The sequence below is a fragment of the Marmota flaviventris genome, chromosome 8, assembly GCF_047511675.1.
Source record: "Marmota flaviventris isolate mMarFla1 chromosome 8, mMarFla1.hap1, whole genome shotgun sequence".
In the NCBI taxonomy this organism is placed as follows: domain Eukaryota; kingdom Metazoa; phylum Chordata; class Mammalia; order Rodentia; family Sciuridae; genus Marmota; species Marmota flaviventris.
In genome coordinates, this window is record NC_092505.1 from 124428044 (window position 1) to 124440482 (window position 12439).

A 12439-nucleotide genomic window follows, 5' to 3' on the forward strand; every position below is an offset into this window, starting at 1 on the left:
GTTGTTTTCGTGCAGATTGTTGGGCCCCACCTGCAGAATTTTTGATTCAGTGGATTTGGGATAGGAGCTAAGAATCTGCATATCTTGCAAGTTACTGGGTGATGGTGTTTGTTAGAATGTTCAGGAAGTTTTAAAAATAAACATCCAGGGTTGGGAACCCACCCTTTGAAATTCTGAAGTAATTAACCTGGGTTGGTTTCAATGTGCTGTTGAAGTTGAGATTAATCAGCCCTGACCTTGAGCTCTGTTAGAGGAGATGGATTTCTTCTATGTCCCCAGCATCCACTCTAGCCTGTTCATACCTTTGTTCTACTTGTGTAGTAAATGTCTGTTGAGTGAATTTCAGGGGTTGGTTCAGCTCTAAGCATGGTGCCTTCCTGACTGATTCTGTACTGCCCCTTTGTAGCAGTTAGCATGTTTTATTGTAATTGCTTTTTTTTGTTACCTTGTGGATCTGTATTTATAAATGTGCAGCCCATGGCTCATCTCCATGAGAATCAGGGCCTGTGGAAAATACAGATTTCAGGGCCGTTCCCCTGACTTGTACAATCAGACTCTGGGCAGAGTATAGCCAGGGAATGGGTATTTTTAACCCAGGTGATTCTGATACATGCTGCAGTTGGAGGGAGAACCCCTGATCTAGACAGCGAACTTCAAAAAAGCAGAGATCTGTCTATCTTGCTCACCAATTTGTCTCCTGAGCCAAAACAGAACTGGACCTGGCATTGGGATGAGGATGGCAGGTGGAGGATTATGGAGCTGGCAGAACAAGAGCCCAGAATTTGGGACCAGAATGGAGCTCAGGATCAAGTTACTTTCAGGGTTCAAGTGCAAAGCCCAAACGAGTTAACCTGTGGCAGGATTGACTGAGCCCAGATTTGGGAGGTCCAGACAGAGAGGGAATGAGCATACTGAAGGGTCTGGGACAGTGGTACCCAGGAGCAGAAACAACCCAGCTTCTGGCGCAGGTGATCACTTTGGAGGAGGAATTAGTGGCCCTGGGCTCCCAGGCTGGAGGCCAAGATCACTGGCAGCATGAGGGCCTGGCAGGTGCATGGGTCTCTGCAAATGGGGGTCTCAGGTGGACACGCTGACCTTGGTGATTGTTTTGGGCTACAGAGCTAGAAGACTCCCCACACGAGCAGCAGAAGGTACTGGCAGCTCTGAGGCAAAACCCTTCCTTGCTGAAGCAGTTCCGGCCCATCCTGGAGGACACCCTGCAAGAGAAGATGGAAGACATGGGGATAAAGAGGGTAGGTTCTAGGACCGCCATTTAAAGGGCCACACCTACAACTGAGTCACAAAGTGTTCTCAAACTGACAAGTGATCAATTGTTCTTTTCTTTGTAAACTCATCCATTCATTTGTTCTGACCTGGGCTCCTTTGATATGCATGAAGGGAAATCCACGTGCCTTCCAATGGCATCTTGTGAGTGGCCTTATTTGGCTATTGGTGGCCCCTACACCTTGACCCCTTAGTGTTCTCCACTCATGGGCAACTTCTGGGTTTCCAAATTGTCTGACAGAGGGAATTTAATTGGCTCAGTTTGGCCTATGGATAGGTCCCCTTTGGATAAATATCCATCTGTGAGTCCATCACCTGTGACAAACATACTATGCCCACTCAGTTTGTGCCTGTTGGTGGGACAGGCACTGAAAGCTGCATTTGCTGCCAGATAGTATTTGAGTACCATTGTGTTTAGCCAGAGCATTTACATTATCATTAATGGCACCAATGAAATCTATTATTAAGTAAAAACATCTTGTTATTAAGATTAGCTGAGCATGGCATCATTGAAAATGCCATTTGTATTTCAATGAGTGAGATTAGAGAAAAAAATAGACTCATAGGTTTAATTCAGGAAGGATGTTCACTAACTTGGACTGTTTTTTTTTTTTAACTACTGCTTAATCTAACCTTGCTCCTATATTCAGACTTAAAATATTTCTAAACTTGGATGAATCCCTGTCTTGGAATCAGAAGTCTCCGAAGATGCTCTTATGGGCTCTGGGTAGATGCCAAAACCCTTGGAAACTTCCAGTAATTTATGTTTTGCAGTTTAGTTATTCAAACATCTTTATCTGGGGATAGCATATGTGAATGGTGATAGTTCGTGGGGGTTTAAAAAAGAGCAAGTGACCGATCATCTTAGGATTCAGTGGGTATTGGAAAAGTTTGTCCCAAATAAAGCCCCTTATGCTGTGATATGCATGGAATTGTGACACAACCCTTTGCAGTTATGTTACTATGCACATTTTGGTGGGGCTCCCAAGCCCTAAATCACCACCCTTTGAGCAACCTGTGAGGCCCCTGCTCTCCCTCCTCTGCCACCTAAAACATATCAGGCGCCAATTACAGAGACCCCCAGGTCAGCCGCTACAGGCATGAGAATAGGGGAAGAAGGGCAGCTTCTGTCTGCAAAGGTGAATTTCTGTCTCTGCTAGGATGCAAAGGGAATCCCAGTTCAGACCTTCAAACACCTGGAGTCCCTACTGAGAGCCCAGCGGGAGCAGAGGGCCCGGAAGTTTTCTGAATTTCTGAGCCTGAGGGAAAAGCTTGTCAAGGAAACCATCCGCAGAGTGAAGGAGAGACAGACCGAGGCTTCCGTGTTTCATCAGGATGGTCAGCCTCCAGGTAGGCTGGGGACAGGGCTTGCTTTGGGACTGTGACCTGGGAGGATCCTGTTCTCACCAAGGCTTGTTGGCACATGAAGAGGGTGTGCAGTTCCTCCCATGAGGCGTTGCCATGAAGGGCTGAGCTGATCCTCAAGGGCTAATAAGTCCAAAAGTCTTGTTCTGGGAAAATAATTAGGAATTGGGTTGAGGGGCCACTTGTCCAGGGGTCATTCTAGCTGGAGGAGATGCAGAGCTGGAGCTTGTGGCCAGTCTGACCTCCTGCTCAGACATGAGGCCTCCCTTGCATCTGGCCTTGCTTGACTTGCTTTGATCATAGGTTCAATTTTGCTCCAACAGACAGCAGCCCAGGTGGTATCTGCCTCTGCACACCAGGCACGCCAATGTGGGAGACAAGCATTAAGGTAGCAGGGTGGAGCAAGTATCAATCAAATCAAAACTTCCTCATAGTGCAGCGATTCTCTGCCTTGAGCAGTGGCACAGAAGCTGGGCTGGGCTGAGCTGCTTTCAGACAAATCTTCAGGGCTCAAGCTTTGTTCCCTGCTCAAGTCAAAGTTATTGCTTTGCCAATTGTCCCTGTTCCCATGGGTTGACAAGGCGAGACTCTGTGTTTTGGTGGAAGATTAAAATATATGGACAACAACACTCAGGTCTCTTCCCTCAAAGATCTTGTGGACTAGGGAAACTTTCCTTCCTAGATTTGAAAGGCTGCATTTCTAGAGGATTCCTAGGTCCACTGTGTTTCTGCTGACCTGGAGGCTCTATGGAGGGCTTCTGTGGGCCTAGGTCTATTCATGCAGACGATGCTCAGCTTCCTTCATATCATCTCCTTAGGTGTGGACACATGTGGCTCAGAAGGAGGCTAATTCTGGATCTCATGTCTGGACAGACCCAATCTGAGCTCCCTAGGCAAAGAGATTTTGTAAAGTGTGGTCTGCATATTTCTGGAAACAAGATGGAAGATTTTAGCACTACACAAACCAATCTTTTTAAAATTTAAGGTTTATTTTTCTTCACATGAATTAGAAAAAAAAAAGAGTATTTCCAATAGAGCAATCCTGTGAGCTCATGCAAATTATTACTTGGACAAGTATAAAACAGGTATTTTATGTTTACAAGTGCTGTCATTTTATATAAAAATGTTAAATAACAGGACAGTTGGTATGAGAATGGGATAAAAATTATGTGATGATCGGGGAAACTATCCTATTCAGTATAAACTGCTGGTCTTGTCAAATCTCTAAGGAAAGGACAGATCTTGCCGTACATAGACATCTCTCACATGGGGTATTTGTTCTGGTTACTAACATGCTTTTCATGCTTTGGTTTGCTCATTTGTACAAATGTCCACTCATTAATTCATCTCCCCCCGCCCCCCGTTTTCATTTTAGTACAGTATTTGCTGAGGTTGACTTTGTGCCGGGACTGTCCCCTTACCTGGGAAACTAGCCAGGACTAGGTGATACAATGGAGCCAGGCACAGAGGTGGTGGGACTTCTGAGGAGGGAGGGGACAGTGACTCAGGGAAGATGAATGGAAACATCCTCAGAGCGCCAGCTTCCAAGAGAAAGGAAAGGTGTCTTTGTCCCTCTATGTGCCACCCACTTTCTCTTGACCTCTCTCCTTCCCTGGCTCCAGGTCCAGAAAACTGAGGTGTGAGAGGATGGCACTGGTTTATGGTACTTTGTAATCATTTCCTTCCAGCTCTGAGCCCACGCTCTCCTCCAAGACCCCACAGATGCTCTGCCAACGCTCTCTTCCTATCTCTGATCAGACCATGCCTCTTCTCTTGCTTGGGAGTGGAATTGAGGGATGCAGCAAAATTGGCATCAGGGGTGAATATTTGGGGCAGAGAGACTACCAGGGTTTGCATCTATCACTTTCTTCCATGGAGCTATGGGCAAGTTCCTTAATCTCTCAAAGCCCCTGTAAGGCAGAACAATGCTGTCTGAAGATGCTCTGGCCACCGAATGGATGTTGTATGAAGTGCTTTGTTTGGACCTGGTACACAGCAATTGTGAACAGTTGTTGTTTTCCTTCAGCAAGTTTGTTTTCACCTTTCCCTTCTCTTCATCTCACTCTTTGCTAGGTTCACTTCTGAGTAAATGCATTCTCTGAAAGCAGTGTATTTCAAATGTTTTTTACCTTGAGTTACTGCAGTAAGAAACTCTATTCAAACATATACGTTTTATGGAGAGCACTTGGACTCTCTGTGATGCCCTTTCTGTCCTATTCATTTCATAATCAACTGTTGGGCCCTCCCCCCACCGCCCCACAACAGCGAATCCTGATGCAATTTGGAAAACGGAGGGGTCTATCTAATTGCCAGGCACATGGTGGCCCCAGGCTGCATGTGGGAGGAGGTTGCATGTGGGAGGAGGATGGCCCATGTAGTCCTGCGGCGACCTCTGGTGGCAGCAGGACCTTCCTGCAAGGTTGCCTATATTCCAGCAGCAAGTAGGGAGGGAACATTGCCAAGACCAAGGTCCAGCTCTAGGACAGCTCAGGGTGCTCAGACCTGCTGACTCCTGTGGGTCTCCTGTAATGACACCCTGCTGTTCTCTTAGTCTGATGAAACTGTGGAACTGTGCTCCCCTCAGAGGGACTCCTGGAGTAGGGTAACTTAAATCTGCTGTGGTTATTACTGCTCACTGCAACTGAGTGCCTTGCCCATCTCCAGTGTGTCGGACCCTCTTTCTATATCCTCTCAGGCTTGAGAACCCAGCACAGGCATGCTCTAAAAGTCATTCTTTTCTGTATTTCTAGTCAAAAGCCAGCAGAGCCCACTGGATACCGGAAAGGCCCAGCCAAAGACCAGGACCCTGCACAAGGTGTTGCCGTCCAAGCTGGCAGAGTCACCCACACCAACCCTTCAGAACCGCAGCAGCCGTGGCCTTGGCCTGGCCCAGGTGTCCACCCCTACTCCACGCCCCAGGCTACACAAACCCTCCAGCATCCCTGCTTCTCCAGGGCCCGGGTTGAGGTGAGCCCTGAGCTCAGGCCTCTTACTGGTGGTGTCCCTGGCCTCAGCCACCCCTGTCCTGGGCTCCCTACAGGCTTCTGCAGAAAATGGGTTGTGGGGTAGAGATGTCATTAGGAGGTGCTTCAGGTGGGGTCCAACCCAAGCTGGGAATCCTTTGCTCCCAGGCAAGACAGGCCTATCCTCCCCTTCCCCAACTCTTCCTCCAACCCCGGTTGCTACACGGGAGGATGGGGTCCTCAGGCCAGCAGGGCTGCCTCCTTCTGAGCCCCTTCTGGAGGAGAAGCTGGTGTGATGGGTCCACTCCTGTGCAGCTCCTGGCTATCATCAGAACCCAAGGGACAGAAGAGGGCTAGCTCTAGGAAGACCAAACCATCTAGCAAGGTGGTTCACTTTGGATTTTAAAATTTTCTTTCTGGTTCATGTATCCTTCATTTCTTCTCCTTCATGCAGCAGCACGCCCCCATTCAGTTCTGAAGAGGAGTTGGAGGGGGACACTGGGCATCACGTGCCTCTCCAGCCTCCACGGACTCCTTCCAGGACAGTGCCCAAGCTGGAGGATTCCTGGGACTGGTCTGACACTGAGACCTCAGAGGAGAATGCCCAGTCCCCTGGCAAGAGCTCAGGTGGCCTGGCTTCCTCGGGTGAGTGGGACCCCTCGGGTAGCCCTTCTCTAGGACAAGTTTCTTGGGATTTCTGACTTGGCATCTCTTTGTTTGTTTAACTTGGAAAATGTGATCCTCCTTCCCCTCAGATTTTTTTTTTTTTTTTGGGGGGGGGAGGGGATAGAGAGATCTCAGGAAAAAGCTAGAACATGGGTGAGGTTTATTTGGTAGGTTTATTTGGTACCTTGTGTTGTCACTGAGTTGTTTAACTGTTGGATGTTGGAGGAACCCACTTCTTTTCTCCTCCACATTCTTACAGGTAGAGAATAAACACTTTCACCAGATACATTGAGATCAAAGTCTCATTCTGTTAAGGATGATAGGGTCCAGGAATATCTAAGGCATTAGATAATATCTAAGGCATTCCTGTTAGGGCTAGAGTGAAGAAACAGCCTAAGTGGGGTCCCCTCCAAGCTCCCCAAATCTAGATTCTGAATGTACCTGTGCCAAGGGTTGAGTTGGTAAAGCAAACCTGAGGGGCAGAATCTTAAACAGGCAGCTGTGGGAATTTTCCACTTGACCTCCAAACCGCGCCACAGGTGCAGGGAGAGGGTCAGACAGAAAGAGTGGCATTGTCACCGCCCAGGGGATTTTGTCGTTCCTCCCTTCTTCTTGGCTTCTTTTGTGGGTAGGAGAGAACAGGGTGGTGTGGGGAGAAACTGAGTGGGCACCTCTTACCCATCCGGGTGGATGAAGAAGTTCTTCTGTAGAAGCTTGAGGCAAAGAGAAAAAGTTTCCCTCTACATTTATTACTGAGTACTCACCACAGGCCCAGCTCTGTGTATATCTGTCCACAGAAGACTCTTGTTCACTCCTCACAGCCCTGACAAAGGAAAGATGTGACCCTGACTTACCACGGCCTCAGGCAGCCCTGTCCTGGGCCCCCTATAGGCTTTTGCACAAAAGGGGGAGAAGAGACAGATGTGAACAGGAGGTGCCTCAGGAGGGGTCCAACCCAAGCTCTTAAGCAGAGATGGGGAGCCTTTGACCACAGAAATGAACAGGAAGTCTTTTCAACGGGCTGTCTCAGTCTCTTCCATCAGCCTGTGGAGCACAGCAGCCCTTCAATCATACAGGAAAGGTCTTTGCCCTTTATGGCAAAGAGACAGATAGGAATTCAGCTTGTTGGTGAACAGAGCATCATACAGATGTGAGTTAAATAATATGGTAATTAGAGTGCTTAACTATCCCTTAAACTTACCATCTCCTGTATAACAGGCTACAATGACTAGTTGAGCATTCTTCTTCTCAGAACACCTGTATCCTTTCCATTCTTGCAAGTTTTTCTTATAAAACTGCTAACAGAGGACTTCAGTTGCATTTTCTCTCCGTGGCTGAGCTGAAGAGTATAGAATTTTATGTTTCCAGGGTCAGCAAGAAAAGCTTTTGGATTTTGGATTTTTGAGAGTGACTTGGAGATCTCTTCCTCCCAAAGCTCCTGTGTTAATGCAGAGGTGAAATGATTGGAATTTGAGGGCTGTAACCTAATCTGTCCATCCCAGTTTGAACTGGGATGAATGAATAGTACCTGTAGGCAGGTATGGGTGTGGCTGGAGGAGGTGGGTTACTGGGGGCGTATCCTGTAAGAGTTCTTCTTTTTTGGGACACTCCCTTTACCCACTCTTCCTGGTCACCATGAGCATAGCAGCTTTCCTCCACTGTACCCTTTCATCACGATGTTCTGTGTCATCTTGGGTCCAAAGCAATGGAGCTGGCTGACCATGGACTTAATCTCCAAAACTATGAGCTCAAAATAAGCTTTTCCTCCTCTAAGTTGTGCATGTCAGGAATTCTGGTCACAGCAATGCACAGCTGACTGACCCATACGCCTAGGTTTGCAATCTGCAAGTCCCTGTCCTTAATGGACTCTGCAGTACTTCAGCATAAGTCAAGCCTGTCAGCCCATGAGAATCCAGTAGAACTGGATCCCTGGAGAAGTGTCGATGCCCTACCAATCAGGGCCATAGACTGGCAAGGAGTCAGGAATCTCCTGAGGCAGTTCTGGCTCTGTCACTTGCTACTTGTGTGTCCTGGTGCATAGATTTTGGTTCCTTTGTTGTAAAATGAGGTGTTTGGACAACATGATTAGTAAGAGGGTAAGGAACACATAGTAAGCTCTTAACAAACATTTTTTAAATGAGTCAGTTAGCCAGGATCTATTGTAGCTTAAAACACTTTCTCAGGCCCCAGGCATTTGAGTCCTAGAAGGCTGTGTGGAGTTAGGTCCCTGCTTCCTGGTCAGCCTTCTGTCTCTATATCACCTTGGTTTCAGGCATCAGGGCCTGATAATGATCTCCATTTCTGTTCAGTTCCTGTTTCCTACATGGAGTTCACAGAAAGCCTTTCTCTTCTTCAGTCCTCCTGTGCTAATTCATAATTAATATTTATTCTTGTCTCTTGTTTTGAAGAAGAGCCCATCTGCATGTTAGTTCTTGCATCACACTGAGCAGGGGTCCACCTCAGCCTCCACTGAGAGGGGAGGATGTCTTCCTGAGCCACCATCAGCTACAATGTCAAGTCAGCACAGTGACACATTCAGAATATTCCAAGCCCCTTGGAACTGGGCATATGCGGGCCTGGGCCTTCTATCTCCTTGCCTTTTTTCTTTGTGGTTGCCCTACATTCTTCCTCCTGACCCTCTCCCCACTTCCTCTATCACATTGTAGTCTGGATGTGACCCATAAGGATGAAGCATTCACTCTCCAGCTCTTTCCAGTGACAAACCACTTGTCCCCCTTCCAGGAACGCTGGTCCAGTCGATGGTCAAAAACCTTGAAAAGCAGCTTGAGACTCCTGCAAAGAAGCCTGCTGGAGGGGTCAGTCTGTTCTTGAGGTCCAACACAGGGCTGCAGAGGGCTTCCACGCCAAGAGGGAAGCCTCAGGTAGGATGCGGGATGCTTGGGGTAGCCCTGATATTTGAAGGGCCTGGGGTGAGAGTTGGGGGGAGGGTCCCACAAGTGTCAGCCTTGACCTTCATAGGATATTGAATGTGACATTGTCTCTCTATACCCCTACACATGTGGAGAGATGGCCACTTTAGAATTCTTTTTGTGTCCATGTTAACATTAGAATCCTTTTGAGCCAGATGCAATGGCACAAGCTTATAATCCCAGTGACCTGGGAGGCTGAGGTTGGAGGATCACAAGCTCAAGGCCAACCTAGGCAACTTAGTTAGACCCTCTCTCAAAATAAAATATAAAAAGGGCTGGGGATGTAGCTCTGTGGTAAAGCACTCATGAGTTCAATTCCTAGTACCACACATGCAAAAAAAAAAAAAAAAAAAAAAATCCTTTTGGTTCATTATACAAGCATCCGTTCAGTAGGTTTAATTCTTAGTCATCTGCCTCTAAGAGTCTGGGAACTGACCACATATGGTTTCTGTTGTGGCTGCTTTATTCCTGCATTATCTCTTCCATGGTGGGCTCCTCCCAAGCCCTCACTCTATCATAACTCAAGGCTGTGTACAGAGCAGAACCCTTCCCTGCAGGGGTAGGCCTTAGAGTGGTACCATCAGAGGCGACAATGTAAAATGGCAATATTTAGATAATTTTGTTATTCAAGGCCATGGCTCATCACTAAGTGACCTGATGGCCTTGCTTCCATCAGGCTGTAGCTGCCATCAGACTTTTAGACTCAGATATGGCACTTCCCCTACCATTACCAGCCCCTTATCACCTTCCACACTCCTGTTATTTCCTTAGGTAGGAAAACTTAGACCTCACTAACTCCACGCTCCTTTCTCACCTTCTTAGTCAAAGAGGTGCATTTTGGAATACTCAGTGCTAATGCCCTGAAGCCAGAAGTAGTGGACAATCATTCTTTGTTTGTTTCTTTTCTTTCTTTCTTTTTTTTTTTTTTTTAACAGTGCTGGGGATTGAACCCAGAGCCTCATGTATGCTAGGCAACTGCTGTACCACTGAGCTGAACAACCAGCTTCTTCTTCTTCTTTTTTTAAATAGTATCCCCCTGCTCATTCTTCTTATTACTTAGTGTATTTGGTTTATCATATCCCTTTTCCCACCTCATGAAAGAGGACCAACTGTCCAAAACAGATGGAGGCGCTGATCAGAGCATACTTGCAGTTCAAGGCCCCAGGTGGTTTCTGATTGGTTGGCCTTACATGCCAGGAGAAAATACATAGAGTGTCTAATATTGAAGCCCAGGTGATCAGCGGGGGCACCAAGAGGGGAAGGCCTGGCCCGGGCTGTTGCTGTGGTCTGTGGTTGCCTGATTCCTCTGTGAACTCTGAACCCTCATTGTCTGCAGTTGAACCCCTTTCAAACTGAAGGGTCCTGTGTCCCTTCCTATGGTGCATTCAGCTCTAGAACTTGCAGAGGTTGAGGTTCTGATTTCCAGTTCTGTCCATATGGGGAGTTAAAAATCTGCAAAAATTTGAATGAAAATGCGAGCAACAGATATACACACAGATCTTTCCAAGGTTTGGTTAGTAGAGTTCCAGGGGTATTTGAAATCTCTGTGGCCTCTGAGGTCTCTTGAGCAGGTTCTCTTGAGAAGGCAGGAGTAGTGTCTTCCAAATCTGCATTTGTCCTCATTTCCGTCCTGCATGGTGCTTACCTTTCTATTGTTCTCCTGCATTTATCAAAATGCATTTTCTTCTCCCCTTACACCCCACAGCTTTCTGAAGATGAGAGTGACTTGGAGATCTCTTCCTTGGAAGATCTTCCCCAGGATCTGGATCAAAGAGAGAAAACAAAGCCCTTGTCCTGCTCAAAGCCACCAGAGAAGTCTGATGCCGGTCCTTGGAGCTCTGGCAGACCCAGGGTTTCTGGCTGGTGATCCTGACCAGAGCCTGGCTGGCAGGAAAACCAGCCTTGTCACCTGGCTGAAGCCAGCTAGGGTCCTACCTCAACAAAAGAGGCTGCTGCTAGGTTTCTTGCCTTTACTAGCTACTAAGAGGTCTTCCCTTCAGAGAGAAACAGAATAGGGGACAGATATGATCTTCCCTTCTCTACCTGTGAGGTGCCCTGCCCTAGAGGGCCAGAGGTGTTTGGTAGGGTTCCCTGAATCCCAGGGCTTGAGAAAGAGTTATAACAAGGCTTCCTGCCTCTATTTTCATGTCAACTCCAAACTGAAAGGGGTCATCCAGTCACTCTTCCTAAGCCTTTTATAAATCTGCAGGATCACTGTGGAGATGGGTCCTGTATAGGGTCCTTATGCCTGTCAATGATTGACCCAGATTCACTTATTGAGCACCCTACTATATGCTGGGTTCTCCAGCTGCTCACAGCTGATTTGGGGCACAGCAGAAGTAGGTAGGCAGAATTTCTACAGCCAGGACCAGCATGGGATGGTTATCTAGTGGCAGAGATTAGGGTGTTATAGGAGCATGGAAGAGGCTACCCAACCCATCCTGGGGTGATCTTGGAGAACTTCCCGGGATTGTGATATCTGGTAGGACCAGCATATGGGTGAGATGAAAGGAGAACCCAGACAGGGGCTTCATTTCCGCAAAGGACCACAAATTAAATTTTTGATAACATTTCAAAATCACATTATATACATAGCCACTGTATTTTTTTAGTGTAAAAAAACGTTAGTTTATTATATGCAAAAATTTATATACAAAATGATGTGTGTATTTGTTATTTCTTTATTATTTTGGGGGCTTTGCAGGGGTTGGGTTGGTGAAGAGGGAATCAAGCAATCTGTGCCTCCATTGTGTCAAGTTAAGTCTTTTGGGATGCCATTACCAAGGTGGAAGTCAAAGTTTTATTGAGGAGTCACACCTGGGAAAGGCAAAGGTGTCGGAAGTGGGATTGGATAGGGAAAGGCTGCCGAGTGCAATGCAGAATGAAAAGAGAGGAAGTGGCAGAAAGGAACAAGGAGGGCCCCTGACTGCAATGCAGGTCTGACAAGGTCTCCACCAACACTGGGGGAAGCTCCAGAGCAAGAACCACTCACTTGGGGAGTCCCCAGTAGGCAGAACCCGCTGGGTCTCATACCTGCAACTGGGCTTGTCCATTGGCTGGGGCGGTTCAGGTGAGTGAGACCTCTGCCTGAATGCTGAGGTGAACCCTATTGGCCAGCTTCATTCTTCATAGTTGAACAGCAATTATTTTTCTTAAAGGAAACTCAGTTCCTTCGTGTCTGGCACAGTAAGTCCTATTTTTAATTTTCAGTTATGGAAAATTTCAAATATA

At 47.2% G+C, this 12439-nt stretch overlaps 1 protein-coding gene across 3 annotated transcripts in view; it reads left to right on the top strand.

Annotated features, from left to right (window-relative positions):
* Dzip1l (DAZ interacting zinc finger protein 1 like) overlaps positions 1–11317 on the top strand; it is a 32243-nt gene extending 20926 nt beyond the window's left edge. Inside the window, exons 11-16 of one of the 3 annotated variants that reach the window (XM_027934052.3) lie at positions 1120–1253; positions 2445–2634; positions 5400–5616; positions 6067–6257; positions 9021–9160; positions 10914–11317. In XM_027934052.3, the coding sequence (XP_027789853.3) occupies positions 1120–1253; positions 2445–2634; positions 5400–5616; positions 6067–6257; positions 9021–9160; positions 10914–11075 (1034 nt within the window). In that variant the 3' untranslated portion in view covers positions 11076–11317. The remainder of the gene's footprint in view (positions 1–1119; positions 1254–2444; positions 2635–5399; positions 5617–6066; positions 6258–9020; positions 9161–10913) is intronic. The other 2 variants (XM_027934053.3, XM_027934054.3) reach the window with 2 other exon arrangements.
* The last annotated feature ends 1122 nt before the right edge of the window (positions 11318–12439 follow it).